General features: G+C 34.6%; 1 protein-coding gene across 3 annotated transcripts in view; it reads right to left on the bottom strand.

Moving 5' to 3' along the window:
• The window catches only part of LOC149411089 (uncharacterized), a 32,771-nt gene extending 21,297 nt beyond the window's left edge, over positions 1–11,474 (bottom strand). For 2 of the 3 annotated variants that reach the window (XM_089647145.1, XM_089647146.1), the window contains exons 1-6: positions 11,203–11,474; positions 10,123–10,275; positions 6,737–6,976; positions 5,507–6,190; positions 3,727–3,894; positions 22–173 (exon numbers count right to left, since the gene is read on the bottom strand). In XM_089647145.1, coding sequence (XP_089503271.1) covers positions 22–173; positions 3,727–3,894; positions 5,507–6,190; positions 6,737–6,976; positions 10,123–10,275; positions 11,203–11,361 — 1,556 coding nt within the window. In that variant the 5' untranslated portion in view covers positions 11,362–11,474. The remainder of the gene's footprint in view (positions 1–21; positions 174–3,726; positions 3,895–5,506; positions 6,191–6,736; positions 6,977–10,122; positions 10,276–11,202) is intronic. The other variant, XM_089647147.1, reaches the window with a different exon arrangement.
• Between the last annotated feature and the right edge of the window lie 3,207 nt (positions 11,475–14,681).

Here is a 14,681-nt window from a genome sequence, read left to right as displayed (position 1 = left end):
GGATTCTAATAATAAAGGTACCTGTATCCAAATGTCATACTGCAAAAATGGCAGGAGAGCTGTTTCCTGTGTGCAATCTTGTGACGATTAAGCGCTCTCTTCTCCACAAATGTCTTTGGGCAAAGCGGGCATGGAAAAGCTCTTTCCTTGGTATGTTTAATTCTTACGTGTGTCTAAAATAAATTAAATAAAAATACAACATACACAACGGTGAAAAAAAAAACATTATTAATAATTTAACGGACATTGTTTCTTCTCTTTTGGTATGAGAACAAATGAAAAACTTGTAGGGTAAATTATAGGGAGTTTGCATCTCCCGAAAATAACTACAATATTATTTTTACCCACATTCTTGTGAGGCTGGTATCATTGTAAACCTGCGCGCGATACCTCGCGCGGTAAATAATATTATTGTTCCCAGCAGTCTTGCCGTCTGGTTGACCCTAAACCTCCTCTAGCGTACGCGATTTATTTGTTCGTAAAATTATTATAAGTGAGTTTTCTTAAAATAAAAAACTAAATTAGAATCATCCAATTTTTCGTTATTTCACACTGAAGGTAATCACGCAACCTCGGATTCGGCGGATTTGGAGAACCGCAGAATCATTTAACCAACAATCCATTTAAACGATGATAACCAATCCTCCAAAAACTCAACAACGCAGGAAAAAATGATTATATTTTTCAGCTAAATTATTACCAATCCTCCTAGCTCATCGACTGTTCAAATCAAAATTGTTGAAAGGTTGTTCATTTAATAATTCATCAATATTTTAAGTTAATTTTCAAGTTCTGAGAAAGCCCTAAGTTCTGTTATTATACAGGGTGCGGCAGAGAGGACGGATGATTTAAAAAAAATCATAAAATAGTTAATTTTTACTCAAAAACAAATTTATTGATGGAATCAGGTTCGCGAGGAAATAGCATTTGAGATAGTCAAGTATGGAAAATCACATCAGACATGTGGTGGCCGAAATGGTTGATGCAGTGCTGGAGGCGTTCTTGGAAGTTCGCGTAGATTCTCTCCAACATCGCTCTATATCATAGGGGTGAAAGCGGAGATCCATATGCAAAATTCGCCTTACCGAACGATCACTGAGGCGAAGTGCAGCAGCATGTTTCCAGGCAAATCGAGTCGGACTGCAAAGAAAGGCTTGTCGAACGCGTTCAACATTTTCAGGAGTTCGACTGTTCGCGGAGCTCCTCTTGGTCTTCTGTTGATCAGTTCACCACGCCTGCAAAGTTATTCAACCCAACTTAGGATGGTGTTTCGAGAGGGAACAGCTCTATTCTGATGAATGTTGAAGTGGCGACGAAACTCACGCTGTACGACGGTGACTGACTCATTATTTCGGACGAAACAATCATAGGCGAAAACGCGGTGCTCCACCGTCCACGGCTCCATGACGACAACTGGTAAAACAATGCTAGAAACTAACTAGTCAAGCGGCACCCCCCACACCTCTCGTAGACGGAGGGGGAGAGTACTACCCATCTCAAAAACGTCCGTCCTCTCTGCCGCACCCTGTATCAGAATGGGGGCAAGTAGTGTGCCAAATACAACACGCAACAGTTGTGTCCGATGCGCTGTTCGCAATGTCACCGGTAGGTTATTGTTACCGCGCGTGTAGGTAGTGCAGTGAGTGAAGCGGATACCAAATTAAGTGGGCGTCCAACTGCAAACTATGCCGCTATTTAAGGGGCCGAAGAACGATAGGTCTCCCAGCCAAGGGGTAAGGGGTAATCGATAAACCTGGACTGCCATCAATAGGTTGAGGTGCTCCCATAGCCGCTATGCCCACATGATGCACAGATAAGGCCTTAAAGAGTCGGCGATGTGTGAATGTGGTGCGGTGCAAACCACGGAACATGTGGTCAACGAATGCCCGCTCCGTTCATTCCTCGGCGGGATTGATGAAGTTCACATGGCGACGCCTGAGGCCCTAAAATAGCTCACAGACCTAGATGTCCCCCTCTGACCCCCCCACCATACGAAAGAAGAAGAAGATGGGGCAGATGCTTCACACAACTGAAATAATAATAGAACGTGAATAGAACTATCACAATCCTTGAAAATTAACTTTGAAATTTGATGCAGTGTTCAAAATTTCTGAAACAACCCGTCCTTAGTGTTATTTTTTTCTCAGAAAAAACACATTATCGATTCATTTATTTTTTTTAACTTTCTTGCAGGCAGGTTTTTAAAACTTTCTTCAAACATTTAGGTAGGTACCTACCATGACATAATTTTAAAATGTGAAATTATTTTTAATCCTAATTCATAAGATAGTTGTAAGCAGTGGCGGCTCATCTATGAGGGTCATTTGGTCATCCCAAAAAAAGCTACAAATGTATTAACCACTCGGAACATTAGAACGTCAAAAGACGTAATTATGATAATAGCGGTCAAGACATTAGTACGTCTTTTCACGTAAACGCGCGAGATTTTACAAAAATCGATTTATTTCCATCACTAGTATACGGATTGCCATGATTTAAAAAAAAGAGTATCGATAATGAATAACGCTACGCGTCTGCATTCAAGAATATCTATGGAATTTCGAGGTGCATTATCTAAGTCGATTGGACTTGTCATCTTGTTCGTTCATAATTTATTGCGTTTTTAAATAATTTATTAAAAATATTTTAGTTTGGACGGTTAATATTTTGAGGTGACTAATAGTTTTTAATTATATTTCTTCAATATATAAAGTGTTATTTCTTTATGATACTCAGAAAATAGTACATTTTTCACAGCTTTGAAATAATGGTCAGCGATTTTTACATATTTTTGACGTTTTCAGAAAATGTATATTTAGAAACGTAAATATTTACGTATAACAAAACAATACGATAGTGAATTTCATGATCTTTCCAAAACATTTTTTAGAATGAGGCTACGTTTCCCAAAACGTGAGTTATGAAGCTTTTAACAAAACTCGTGAATAACACAAAAATTTTCGCGTTTTGACAGTTCGCAAAGGAACACAAAGTAAATAAAAGTCCTTTTCTGAGAGGTTAATGTAAAAAAAAGGATTTGACAAACTACCCGATTATTAATTCAGTTTTAATATTTGTGCAGTAATAACGAGTTCCAGTGCCATCTAGGTTCCAGATGAGAAGTTATTGTATATACATACCGTGGATCACTTTACATTTTGTCCCCAAACTATGTCCTTTCTTTCTCTTTGCTATACAGACAAAGGAGGTAACACTATTATGTCTGACGTATGCTTGGTATAATACAAAATTAATTTTAAAGGGTTTTCTGACATGACCGCGGTGAGATAGAGATATCTATCTTTATTTTGACAATATGTCCAAAGAAACTTCACTATCTCAATGACAATTCTGTTTTCAAACATTCTTCAGGCAGGTAGGTACCAAAATATTGAAAAAATCCTAACAAGAAAGTCCAAATAAACACGACAATTTCACATTCGAAAAAATAACCTTTACTGAACCATTAAAAGGCCACCATCTTGACCCGGAAACGGAACGCACAAACAAGTTAACAGACAGATTAAATGTAAAATGGTTGAGTTATAACAGGACTTCACTACACCCAGTAAATTATACAATTATACCAACCACCTACTTACCACGAGTTGAATTACTTACCTCATAAATTATTATATTAATGAATAAAATGTCAAATAACAGCACCTTCATGAAAATCAGTAATCTTCAATAATAAAATGAATATAAGTCAGTTTGACAGGTTACCTGTAAGCTTTGACCTTTGGTGAAAGATGCACTGCAGAAATTGCACGTGTAGGGTTTGCCAACGTCGTGCATTTTGACATGTTCGATAAGTTGCAATTTATCTTCAAAAGCCATAGAACAAAATACGCATTCAATTTCGGCTCGGCCAATATGCATCTCACAGTGAAGCTAAAAATAATATCAACATATTTAACAGTACAAATAAAGTAAACAGTAGACTCTACATTCCAAACAATGATAAAACGAGCCTGTTCAGTTTAACAAAATTTCGGATTACTGGAATCTTTAACTCTTTGCACGCGGCCGTATCAACTGTTGTTACGGCAAAAAGTCTATACTCACACGCGGCTGTATCAACAGTTGATACGGAAACTTTGACGGCCGATATTCCAGCGCTCTTTCGTCATAAATGTATTTCTTGCTCACTTGGACATTCGTAGAACTATCATGATGCTGACATCTACAAGAATTTCTCAAAAATAAAATTGTATTTCATAAAAAAAGATCGATAATCAAGTGCGCCTCTTCACGCCTTTCAGTCCTTTAGTTTACATTTTTGTCAACGGATGGCGTTAGTACTAGTATGTCATTCACAACTTTTCATAACTAAAAATTATAAGTGCTCATGGTGTCCCACTTGTGTCTATCAACGCAGTGGCCTAAGTACACACACGCCGAGTGAATGGCGGGACCACATTCAAAAGATACGGTACGTCTTTGTATGATATTTTATGTTTTTGTTTTTATAAACATCTAAGAGTGTTGACACGCGAGGATTTGTTTTCATATTGTGGAGAATAATCTGTTCTGTCTATATAGTCCAATAAATCATGCCAGAATGCTATAATTTGACATTTAATTGCGTGCATAGGTATTTGAAAATATGTACCGCGTACGGGTATAGATAAAACGGAGCAAATTAAAGCGTTCAAAAGGTTAAGAAACAAATGGATACTCAAAATATTTTTCAGGAAGCTTGACGTTTTCCGGAATCGTTTAACGTAGATGTTAGATACTTGAACATTTAATTCTTTTTACCTTAGAAATCGGATACTGTGGATTTAGCAATGTTACATTTCCTCGCTAACTTCGTACAACTCTCTCGACTAAGGCCCAGTATTGGTATATTAGTTGCTTTTAAGCCTGGCTTGGTTGGAATGTCGAGCTTAGCACACAAATACATATATATATAGGTCGTAAACACAGTTTCGAAAGTTCAATCCTCAAACCAAACAAAAAAATTCTTTGATATTAGCTACAAGCTGACACAAGAGTTGGCGCAACTAGATCATAAATTTAAAATAGTTGTACAATAGTAAAAAAACTTGTTTTTCACGGGTTGATTTTTAATGGGGGTTCACTGTGTAGGGTAAATTATAGGGAGTTTGCATCTCCCGAAAATAATAATAATGTTTACCTTTCCCTACATTTATGTGAGACTGGTATCATTATAATCCAGACGCCAGACGCCTCGCGCGGCAATTAATTCATTCTCTCTCCAGAGGTTTTGGCCTCCGGTTTAGCCCTAAATCCCCTCTAACGTATGCGCTCTGTTTTTGTTCATAAAATGATTGAAACGTGATTTTATTAAAATAAAACTAAATTTAAAATGTTCGAATTCTGATTTTAGACACCGAGAGTAACTACGCAACCTTGGATTCTGCGGATTGGAAAACCACAGAATCATCCAGCCAACAATCCACTTAAATTGGCAATATTCACACACCTCCAAAACTGTTATCTCCCCAATTAAAGAAAATTATCTGACAAAAATACATACCTTCAAAGCATCTGCATTTTTAAATTCTGCTCCGCAAACATCACATGGTTTAATTTTATCCTTCTTTGCTTTAAACATTATCTTGTCTCTGTTAGATCTTATCCTCCGATTTAACAAACTCGGATACAAAAACAAATCATCTGCAAAAACTTCATCAATTTCTATTTTCATATTTATATCAGACTGGTCTAATGATATTTTAACTGGAAACATATCGCCACTAAAACTACTTTCTTTGCAAAGATTGGGAGCATCAACTTTTGTTTCAAATGTCTTTTTGCAACATTTTTTAACAGCTAAAACATCACCATTCAATTCTAACAATTTTTTGCAACATTTTTCAGTGTTTGAAACTTCTTCAACAATTTCAAAAGAATGTTTGTTGGAATTCTGAAGATTTGAGATTTCTGTGTTTTTTTCAAAGGGACTGTGGTTCGAAATAGTATCGAATGAATTGTTAATGCTGTTTGTAGGTGTTTGGCAATCTTGAATATGTGTATCTGTTGTGTCAGAGTTTATTATTTCGTTGGTCCAAACAGAGTCCTCTTCTTTGATAGGCTCCATAATCTCGCTAAAACAATAAGCTCTGTGCTCCGATAGATTTTCTTGGCTGTTAAATATCTTGTCACAGGAATTGCAGTGATACATTTTCTTGGAGAGAAGTTCAGTGAGACTCTTGACAATCTGTAAACCAAAAATAAAATGTGGGAAAATAGGTATATTTACAGCAATTTCTCATTACTGTAATCCACCACCCCGAAAACCAGGCAAATTAATATTTAAAACATCAATCCATCAATTTTAATTTTGTATTATTTTTCTTCTACGTATAGTGGAAGACTGGTTGAGGTCGAAGAAGACTTCTGAAGTTATCCAGCCGGTCTATAGCATCAGAAGTCACTTGGTTCAGCACAGATGCGCCACAAGGAAACTGATGAAGGGACATTGATCTACAAGGTATTCTTTTGTTTGAATATGTCTATTTCACACTATTCAGAATCCTTTAGGCCCCAGGGACTGTAACTGCATTGGATGCAGTTTATTAAGTTCCTATTTAACCCCTAGAGCCCGGAGCCACGGATTTTCAGTGCTGAAGAATCATGCCTATGCACAATACAAAGCACTGCAATAGCAGTATCGTTCTTGTACATTTCTTTACATTTTGCCTTCGAATTTGAAATTTGATGAATTGTTCATATTTTGTGAAACAACCCGTCTTAAGTTTCTTACCTTTGGATGAGACGGAGCAGTAGAATGTTCTATTTTCTTGTAAGGTTTGATTTTCCTACAGATCTTTGTACCACTAGGACAGAGGATTGAGTTGCTTTGGCATTCAGTAGACATTCTGTCGCATCCCTCAATGGGGGCGGAGGAAGTGTCCGGAGAGTCGCTAGAGCACAGGTTCAGCAAAGGGAAGTCAGCTTCCTTCAGGTCAAAGTCAGATTTCAAGGGGTCGATACATTCAGGTATCTGGAAACAAAACAAATTGTTGACATCATAAAAGGATGTCAAATAGATAATTTGTGGCTTTGAGGCATAATTGTGGATATGTTATTAACACAACTAATCTAACAACTTACGAAACACTAATGATTCTAAGAGTTTTTGTTGACGGCAATTGGCGAGAGTTCGTTTTTTAGGAAAGTATAAATGTTTGCATGCACTGAACATTCGACAGTTGGCAGTATTCGCGCTGGCTGCGCACCCGACGTTCCTCGGGGGAACGTCACCCAGCCTGGTGCAGTGAACCACGCCAGTCTGTTCGAATGTGTCAACAACGCCGGATAGACAGACATGCTGATTTCTCACAATTATGGTTATTCCTGATTTCTCACAATTTTTCCACATTGCCACGCACTTTCTACTTGCAAAGCTGTTATACAACTTAATACAGTCTATGAACCTAGGACACGTTGCAAGACTGATTGTTTCTATGTTATTTTCCTGGTGTTTTTGTCTTTTTTTCTTTCTTTCTCTATTTGTTTCCTAGTTTATCATTATATAATCACATTACACTCACTATCAATACAATGCTGATGATAGTGTTCTTATTTATATTTTTGTTGTTTCCTAAAGGTCGTGCACTCTCCAGTCAGTTGATGAACAACTAATAAATCGCACAACTTTGACTGCCTTAATTTTGTTATGCTTTTATTTATTTTGTATTTTGTTCAAGAGCTTACGACAACCAATTCTAAATTGATAAAGGCTTAATTAACTTTGTTTTTCCTTTAGTTCCACTTGAAATGAACTCCATAATCTTCTGTACCGTTCATCACCCCATCTAGGGGGTGGGATAGACCTGTCCCTGCATTAACCCAGGTGATGAATCCCCTGAGAAAGCTGTCCCGCAATCCGCCTGCGCCTTCCGCATCGCCATGAACTGGCTTGAGGTACGACCACGCGGACTCGGCGCCCTTCCGCCCTGCTTCTTGAGACCCGATGCTCATTCTTTCCTCAGAGTCTTCGGACATCTTCCCCCTCTTTTCCACTACAGTTCGTCGAGGGCCAATTGGGATGCCGTCTAAGGGGCGCGGAAACCGGGTCTCGCTTGCAGTCTGGCTGACCGCTGAGTTCATTCACAATGGGACTGCCCGGCGAAAGCGGTTTAGGTGTCTTGGGTACGCGATGAAGCAACTTCATGACCTTTTGTACTTACATAATTGATTTCAGATCTCCTTTTTTTGTTTTTTACATTATTTTTCATTTTCAGATTGGGTGTCTATAATATTATATTAACTATGTAAGTTTTTGCATACTGCTCACTAACCCCGTATGCAGGGGCATTGGAGGGTCTAGAGTCGTTAAAATAAAATGTAGCTTCGTTAAATAAAAAAAAATTAGAGTCTTGACGTGTGCGGTGAAGGAGGAAACCGTACATTTCCTAATAACGCCGTTGGAAAAGTGGTGGGGGTCACCTCCATTGGACGAACAGACATCTCTCCGAAATGTTTTATTTTATATCTGAATTTGAAAACATATATGTATATTTTTTAATTTTTTTTTTTTAATTTTTATGTATTCAATAATATTGTTATTGGGTTTACAAAAACAGTTTATTTTTAAACAAGTTCTGCTGTGTAATTATTATTACGCGTGACAGCTGTTTCGCCCTCTGAAGGCATTATCAAACTGTGGGTAGCCCACTTACAGACGATACATTTATATTATTTGTAGATAGGTATTTTAATTTTAATTACTGATTTATTAATTGATTTCTGAGTAAAATTTTAGAAATTATTAATGGTTATTACCCCAGTAAAGTTTCCCCAATTAGTGTAATGTTTAAATTTAATTTTAAATATTACACTAAAATAAAAATAAGTGGCTTCATATTATATTTTATGGTTCGATTTTACGCTGAAAATTTTTGAGACATTTTCTGATAATGAAAAAAGCTCAATTGAATTCTAGTAGACATTAGGATTGTGTATTCTCATTCACTTCTTGTTTCAAATGGATGAGATTGTAGACATTGGGACTGTCTCCGTTATATAAACTAATCATATACACGTTACGCACCGGCACGTTATCCGGTAAAAAAAAGCCCTTCAACAAGAGCGCTATCAAAAACAATGGCATTCGCAACCCTCGACTTGGTCCTTGTAGCAGCTACTTACCACCGTCAGAATCACTTGACGCTAACAATAGCTTTGAGCGCTGACGGCATTTCGCTGTTATTTTCAACGGCTAGTTATATTCTGATCAAATATTAACAGCTACCCTCTTATAGGACATCACAGTTTTATTATTAAATTGATGAAATTGTACACACATTACCTTTAACCTTTACCTCATGTATATAGTGAGAAATCCAAAAGCTACCCAATCCCCTTTTCCCACTTCTTCAGTTTATTTATTTTATTTGTATTTAATATACAAACACATTACAATAATTTACAAGGGTAGAGATTTCGAAGCTGATTGTGAAAAATGATATTTTTTAACGAAACTGCCCAACTCAATTGTGAAATTTTTTCTTTTGGGGAGTGGTGTCATTATGGTATATAAGGTGGAAAATTTAATTAATTGAGGTACATAATAATTAACAAATGTTAAATAACATAATATAATTAAGAAAATAAGAAAAATAATTACAAACTTAAAAAAATATATATATATTACTTAAATAATATAATAGTTATTAAACTTAGAAAATATAAGAAATACTATATATAATAAACGTAAGAAGTACTTCGGTAGTCTCTAAATAGTATAAAATAAAGTAGCTATCCGCGTCTGTCTGTTTGTGCGCTTAGTTCTTCTAAACTACCTTACGGATTTTGATAGGGTTTTCACTATTATTTAGAAAATTTCTTCCCGAAGGTTTATGTATATAATACATTCATATTATATTTATAGAAAGTAGAGAAAAGTCGATGTTTTGTAATCAAATCGTAAATAAAATATTTTCCTGCGCTTACATTGCTAACGCAGGCTAAACCTTATGAGATACATCAAAATAACGTAGTACGGAATTGTATATCTTAAAAATGAATACAGAAAAGTCTGTGATGGTATATGTCTATTTCCTAAGAATAACCCCCAGTAACGCCGGGTACACGTCAGCTAGTATAATTTATTTTAATGAAAAATTGAAAACCAATTAGTCTTACATTATGAGGAACATTGTGCAGCTTTTGTAGGTTGAAATAGTCTCGCAATGTTTTATCGCAGACCAGAACTTGCCGTTTGAAGGAGTATGCTAATTCTGTAAGGGCAATGCACCCTGTGCATAATTTGTTGGGTAAATCAGCTTCCGGGAAGATCTAGAATAAGAAATTTGTAAATGAAATTGGAAAGTTTTAGGTCCACTCCTCAATATAAATAATATACATATTGCCATAAACACAATTGGACATATAGTTAGAATATAAGTTATTACATATTACGGCATTGGTACTGCCTGTTCAAAGTTTTCTATACTAGTTTAAAAGTGATCTTAATCGGTGGTTTGCGAATAAATATTTACAAACGAGGGTTATTTTTATTTACACAATTTGTGAGTGATTCTGATTAGAGGTTTGTTTGCTAATTTTACATTCCATTATTATGAATTATTTTTAGATAAATGAAATTTTTTTTACTTTGATTTAAACCACTTTATTAGGTCGACCAGTTTCGGTTGCAGTCAACCTTCTTGAGGACAATGGAAATATAAACGGTCGAATGCAACCGAAACTAAATAAATAAAAAAATAAAGTGGTTTAAAACAAAGTAAAAAAAAGAGTTCAGTTATATAATGTCAAGCCACAAAGTGTTTGCATTCTTCAATAATTAATTTTAGATTTTCATTTATAATTTCAAGCTAGGGTTTCTGTGATTATAGCCCCTGATAATGTAACATTGTGTTTTCCTTTTTAGGTTGGCAGTAATAATATTGAATGGCAAAAAACATTAAATAACTCTATTTTCTCTAACAACTGAATTAGTCGGTTCTGATTGTCATTAAGTTTAATCGAACAAACTGTTTTAAAAAAATGTATATTAATAATGATAGTACCCCCAAATATTACCTTAATTATTATCATAACAAGTGAATACATATCCGTTGTAATCTCATTGAAAAATCAATGTTTGTGATAACTTATCAAGATCACCTTTATAAAACAACATGAATGCATGCACTTGTCTTTATATCTTTTCAAAATCATTAAAGCAAACAATTATTGAAATAAAAAAGAATTGTCACTCACTTTCATACCCGAAAAATCCATTAAAACTTCATTTAACATCATGTTGTGAGTATCACTGACAGTTGTAAACAAAGGCCGAACATCTTTGTCTTGCGATGAACATCCTCTACAGGTCTTGTCTATATCAAATGGCCCCTTCATATCAACAAGCAAGTCCATAATTAATTATATGCGTAATTATTTCAAAACATGTTACGCTTTAGACATAAAAAACGGCACAAAATAAAGCACTTATTAATGGTGCAAAAACCGAAAAATGACACTGACAGTTAGCCCGGTGAATCGGGGATGGTCGGGGTTGCCAATGCACATGTTCTAAAATACCCATAACAGATGTTCAAAAATTCCCCACAAGTTCCTTTACCTCCATAATAAACAAAATTCAAAAAATTGTTTTCCGTAACGATAAAGAATGGATATTTACCTAAAGACATGAGAAAACCATTAAATACTTTATAAATTTGAAATTCTCAGACATTACCGTGGAAAATAATTACCGTCTAATGTACATTGCAACAAGTTTTGCTCGAACGCATTATACTAGATCAGGTTGAACTTCACCATGGAGGTAAAAAAAAAGGAGAGGAGATGGTACTAGAACAACCGGGCACAACAAATTAAACTCAACCGTGCTCAAATAGGCATGGCTTACCAGGCCAGTACGATTTCAACGTTCAGCGTGAGCAGATTGTTCGTACATAAACACAGATTAATAAACACAAATTAATAAAGCCATGGATATCCCATGGATTAGTGATTTCAATCAGAAATAAGGAAAAATACTATCACCAGTCTAAAAAATTCCCTAACGACGAAAAAATCGCTACTTTCTACAAAAAATACAGAAACAAACTTACGCTTTTAATTAGACTGACTAAAGAAAAATATTTTCGTGATAAATTAAAAAATGCTGGTCAAGACAGCAAAGAGTTCTGGAAAATTATCAAAACAATAATCAACAAAAGCACAAAACAAAAATTTCCCAAAGAAATTACTCATCAAGGAATCAATACTGACACAGAAAAAAACCCAAAACTTTGTGGTGACATCTTTAACAATTATTTTGTTAATGTCGGCGCTAATCTTGCTAGTAATATTATCCTAGACAAAGAACAAACTCAACAACCAGAGCTAAACTCAACTTTTGAAGAAGGTTTCCACACATTTGCTTCAGTAACTGATAAAGAAGTTGAAAACGCTATAATAAGTTTACGAGGATCAGCAAGCCCTGGCTACGACAACATAACTGTAAAAACATTAAAAACTGTACGTGAGATAATCAGCAAACCAATTGCTCATATAATAAATGTAAGTCTGAAGAAGGGCATATTCCCGAACAACTATAAGAAGACTATTCTGACCCCTGTTTTTAAATCTGGTGACGAAAAAAACACTTCTAATTATCGTCCGATAGCACTCACATCAAATATAGCAAAAATCTATGAAAATTTTTTTAAAAAACAACTCAACAACTACTTAAAAAATAAGATGATAATGAGCCCAAACCAGTTTGGATTTAGGGACAATCTCAGCACACAGGATGCGATTGCTAAATTGACATCAACAATAATGCAAAAATTAGATAATGGAGAAAAGTGTCTTGGAATCTTCATTGATCTCCGCAAAGCATTCGATAGCATATCACACTCAAAACTCACTGAGAAACTAAAACAAATTGGATTGGACGGAATAGTGCTATCATGGTTCCAAAGTTACCTTAAAGAGAGATTTCAATATGTCAAAATCAATAATACCCTTAGTGAATCCAAAACCTCATCTTTTGGCATACCGCAGGGAACTGTCATCGGTCCAATCCTCTTTATTATATATGTAAATCAAATGTCCACTCTTCCCATTGTTGGAAATATCATATCTTACGCAGACGACACTGTAGTTATCACTAAAGGAAAATCGTGGGAGGAAACAATGAGGATAGCCAATATCAATATAAACATACTCAAAACATGGTTCGACCTAAATTGTCTCTCACTAAATACCGAGAAAACATATTTCATCCCATTCTCTTTGCAGGAAAAAAATTTCGAAAACAATATAACAATTAAAATCCATTCATCACAGTGTGAAAATAAAAAAGAATGCAGCAATGTAAATTGTTTACCAATAACATGCAAAAATAGTATAAAATATCTGGGTATCATTGTAGATAGACACTTAAAATGGAACGAACAAGTCCAAAATACGGCAACCAGAGTAAGAAAACTTATTTACTTATTCATTAGATTGAGAAACATCCTATCATATAATATGATTAAAACTATTTATTTCTCTCTTGCCCAATCTATTCTCCAATATGGTATAATTGTGTGGGGGGGACTTTCAAAACTAACCTCTTACCCGTAGAAAAGGCACAGAGGTTGATTCTAAAAGTCATCCTACGTAAACCATCTATATTTCCAACAACACAGTCATTTAACTCTTTTAGGGTTCTCAGTCTAAATAATATATTCAAAAAGAACTCATTGTTACAAACTCATAAAGATCATTTCAATCCTACAATAACATTTCCAAAAATAAGTAACCGATCAAGATCACGTGGCAATTTAGAAATCCCTAAATTTAAAATGAGCGCTTCTCAACACCATTATTCTTATCAAGGTATAAAATTTTTTAATGCACTCCCATATATGTAAAATCAAATCTGAAAAAAATTATAAAGCCTTTAAATTACAAATAAAACAACTTCTTGATCAACCAAATAATAATTATAAATTTTAATTTGATTTTTTACATATCTACTGATAACAGGTACATATTAGTAGTAATTGATCAAATTCAAATTTTAATGGTACCTACATACTCAGTATATCATTAACTATTTCATAAAATTTATTAACTAAAAAAAATATATTTTTCTTCTTTTACCATATCCTCTAATATTATATCAGCATTCAAGCCACCAACAGATTATTGTCGCAACTTATTATGTACCTCCGCTTGCAATACTATCAGCTCTGTTTACTCCAAATGAATAAAATAACTACATGTACTTATACCACCTACTACCTACTTATTAATCGAAATGTAATAATATTATTTTATTTTATTTTTAATCTTAAATTAATGTTCAATGTAAATAAATATATTCTTATATTTATTTACATTTACTATCTATCTAATTTAGTAACATCTATTGTAGTCTATTTTAATTATCTATACTTTTGTTATCAAGCTTTATACATGTTTATTTCTTACTTTGTAAATAAAAACTTTCTTTCTTTTCTTTACCCAACATAATATATTGTAATGGCACTACTCCCCAAATCAAACACGAGAAACGTTTTTCGCTCTTGAATTGGGTAGTTACGTTAAAAAGAAAACATTTTTATTGTTATTAGTTTTCTGTTGTAATTTAACATATTTATGTTTTTGCATAAAAGAAATATATTTTTAAATAAAAAAAAAAAAAAAAAAAAAATTTAAAATACATTTGTTACCTTTCAACGATGAAACACAGTGTG

This window comes from Hesperophylax consimilis, chromosome 26, assembly GCF_061612785.1.
Source record: "Hesperophylax consimilis isolate HC1 chromosome 26, BYU_Hcon_1.0, whole genome shotgun sequence".
Lineage (NCBI taxonomy): Eukaryota > Metazoa > Arthropoda > Insecta > Trichoptera > Limnephilidae > Hesperophylax > Hesperophylax consimilis.
Note: the sequence above shows the minus strand (reverse complement) of the source record. Positions and strands in the feature narration are given on the sequence as shown.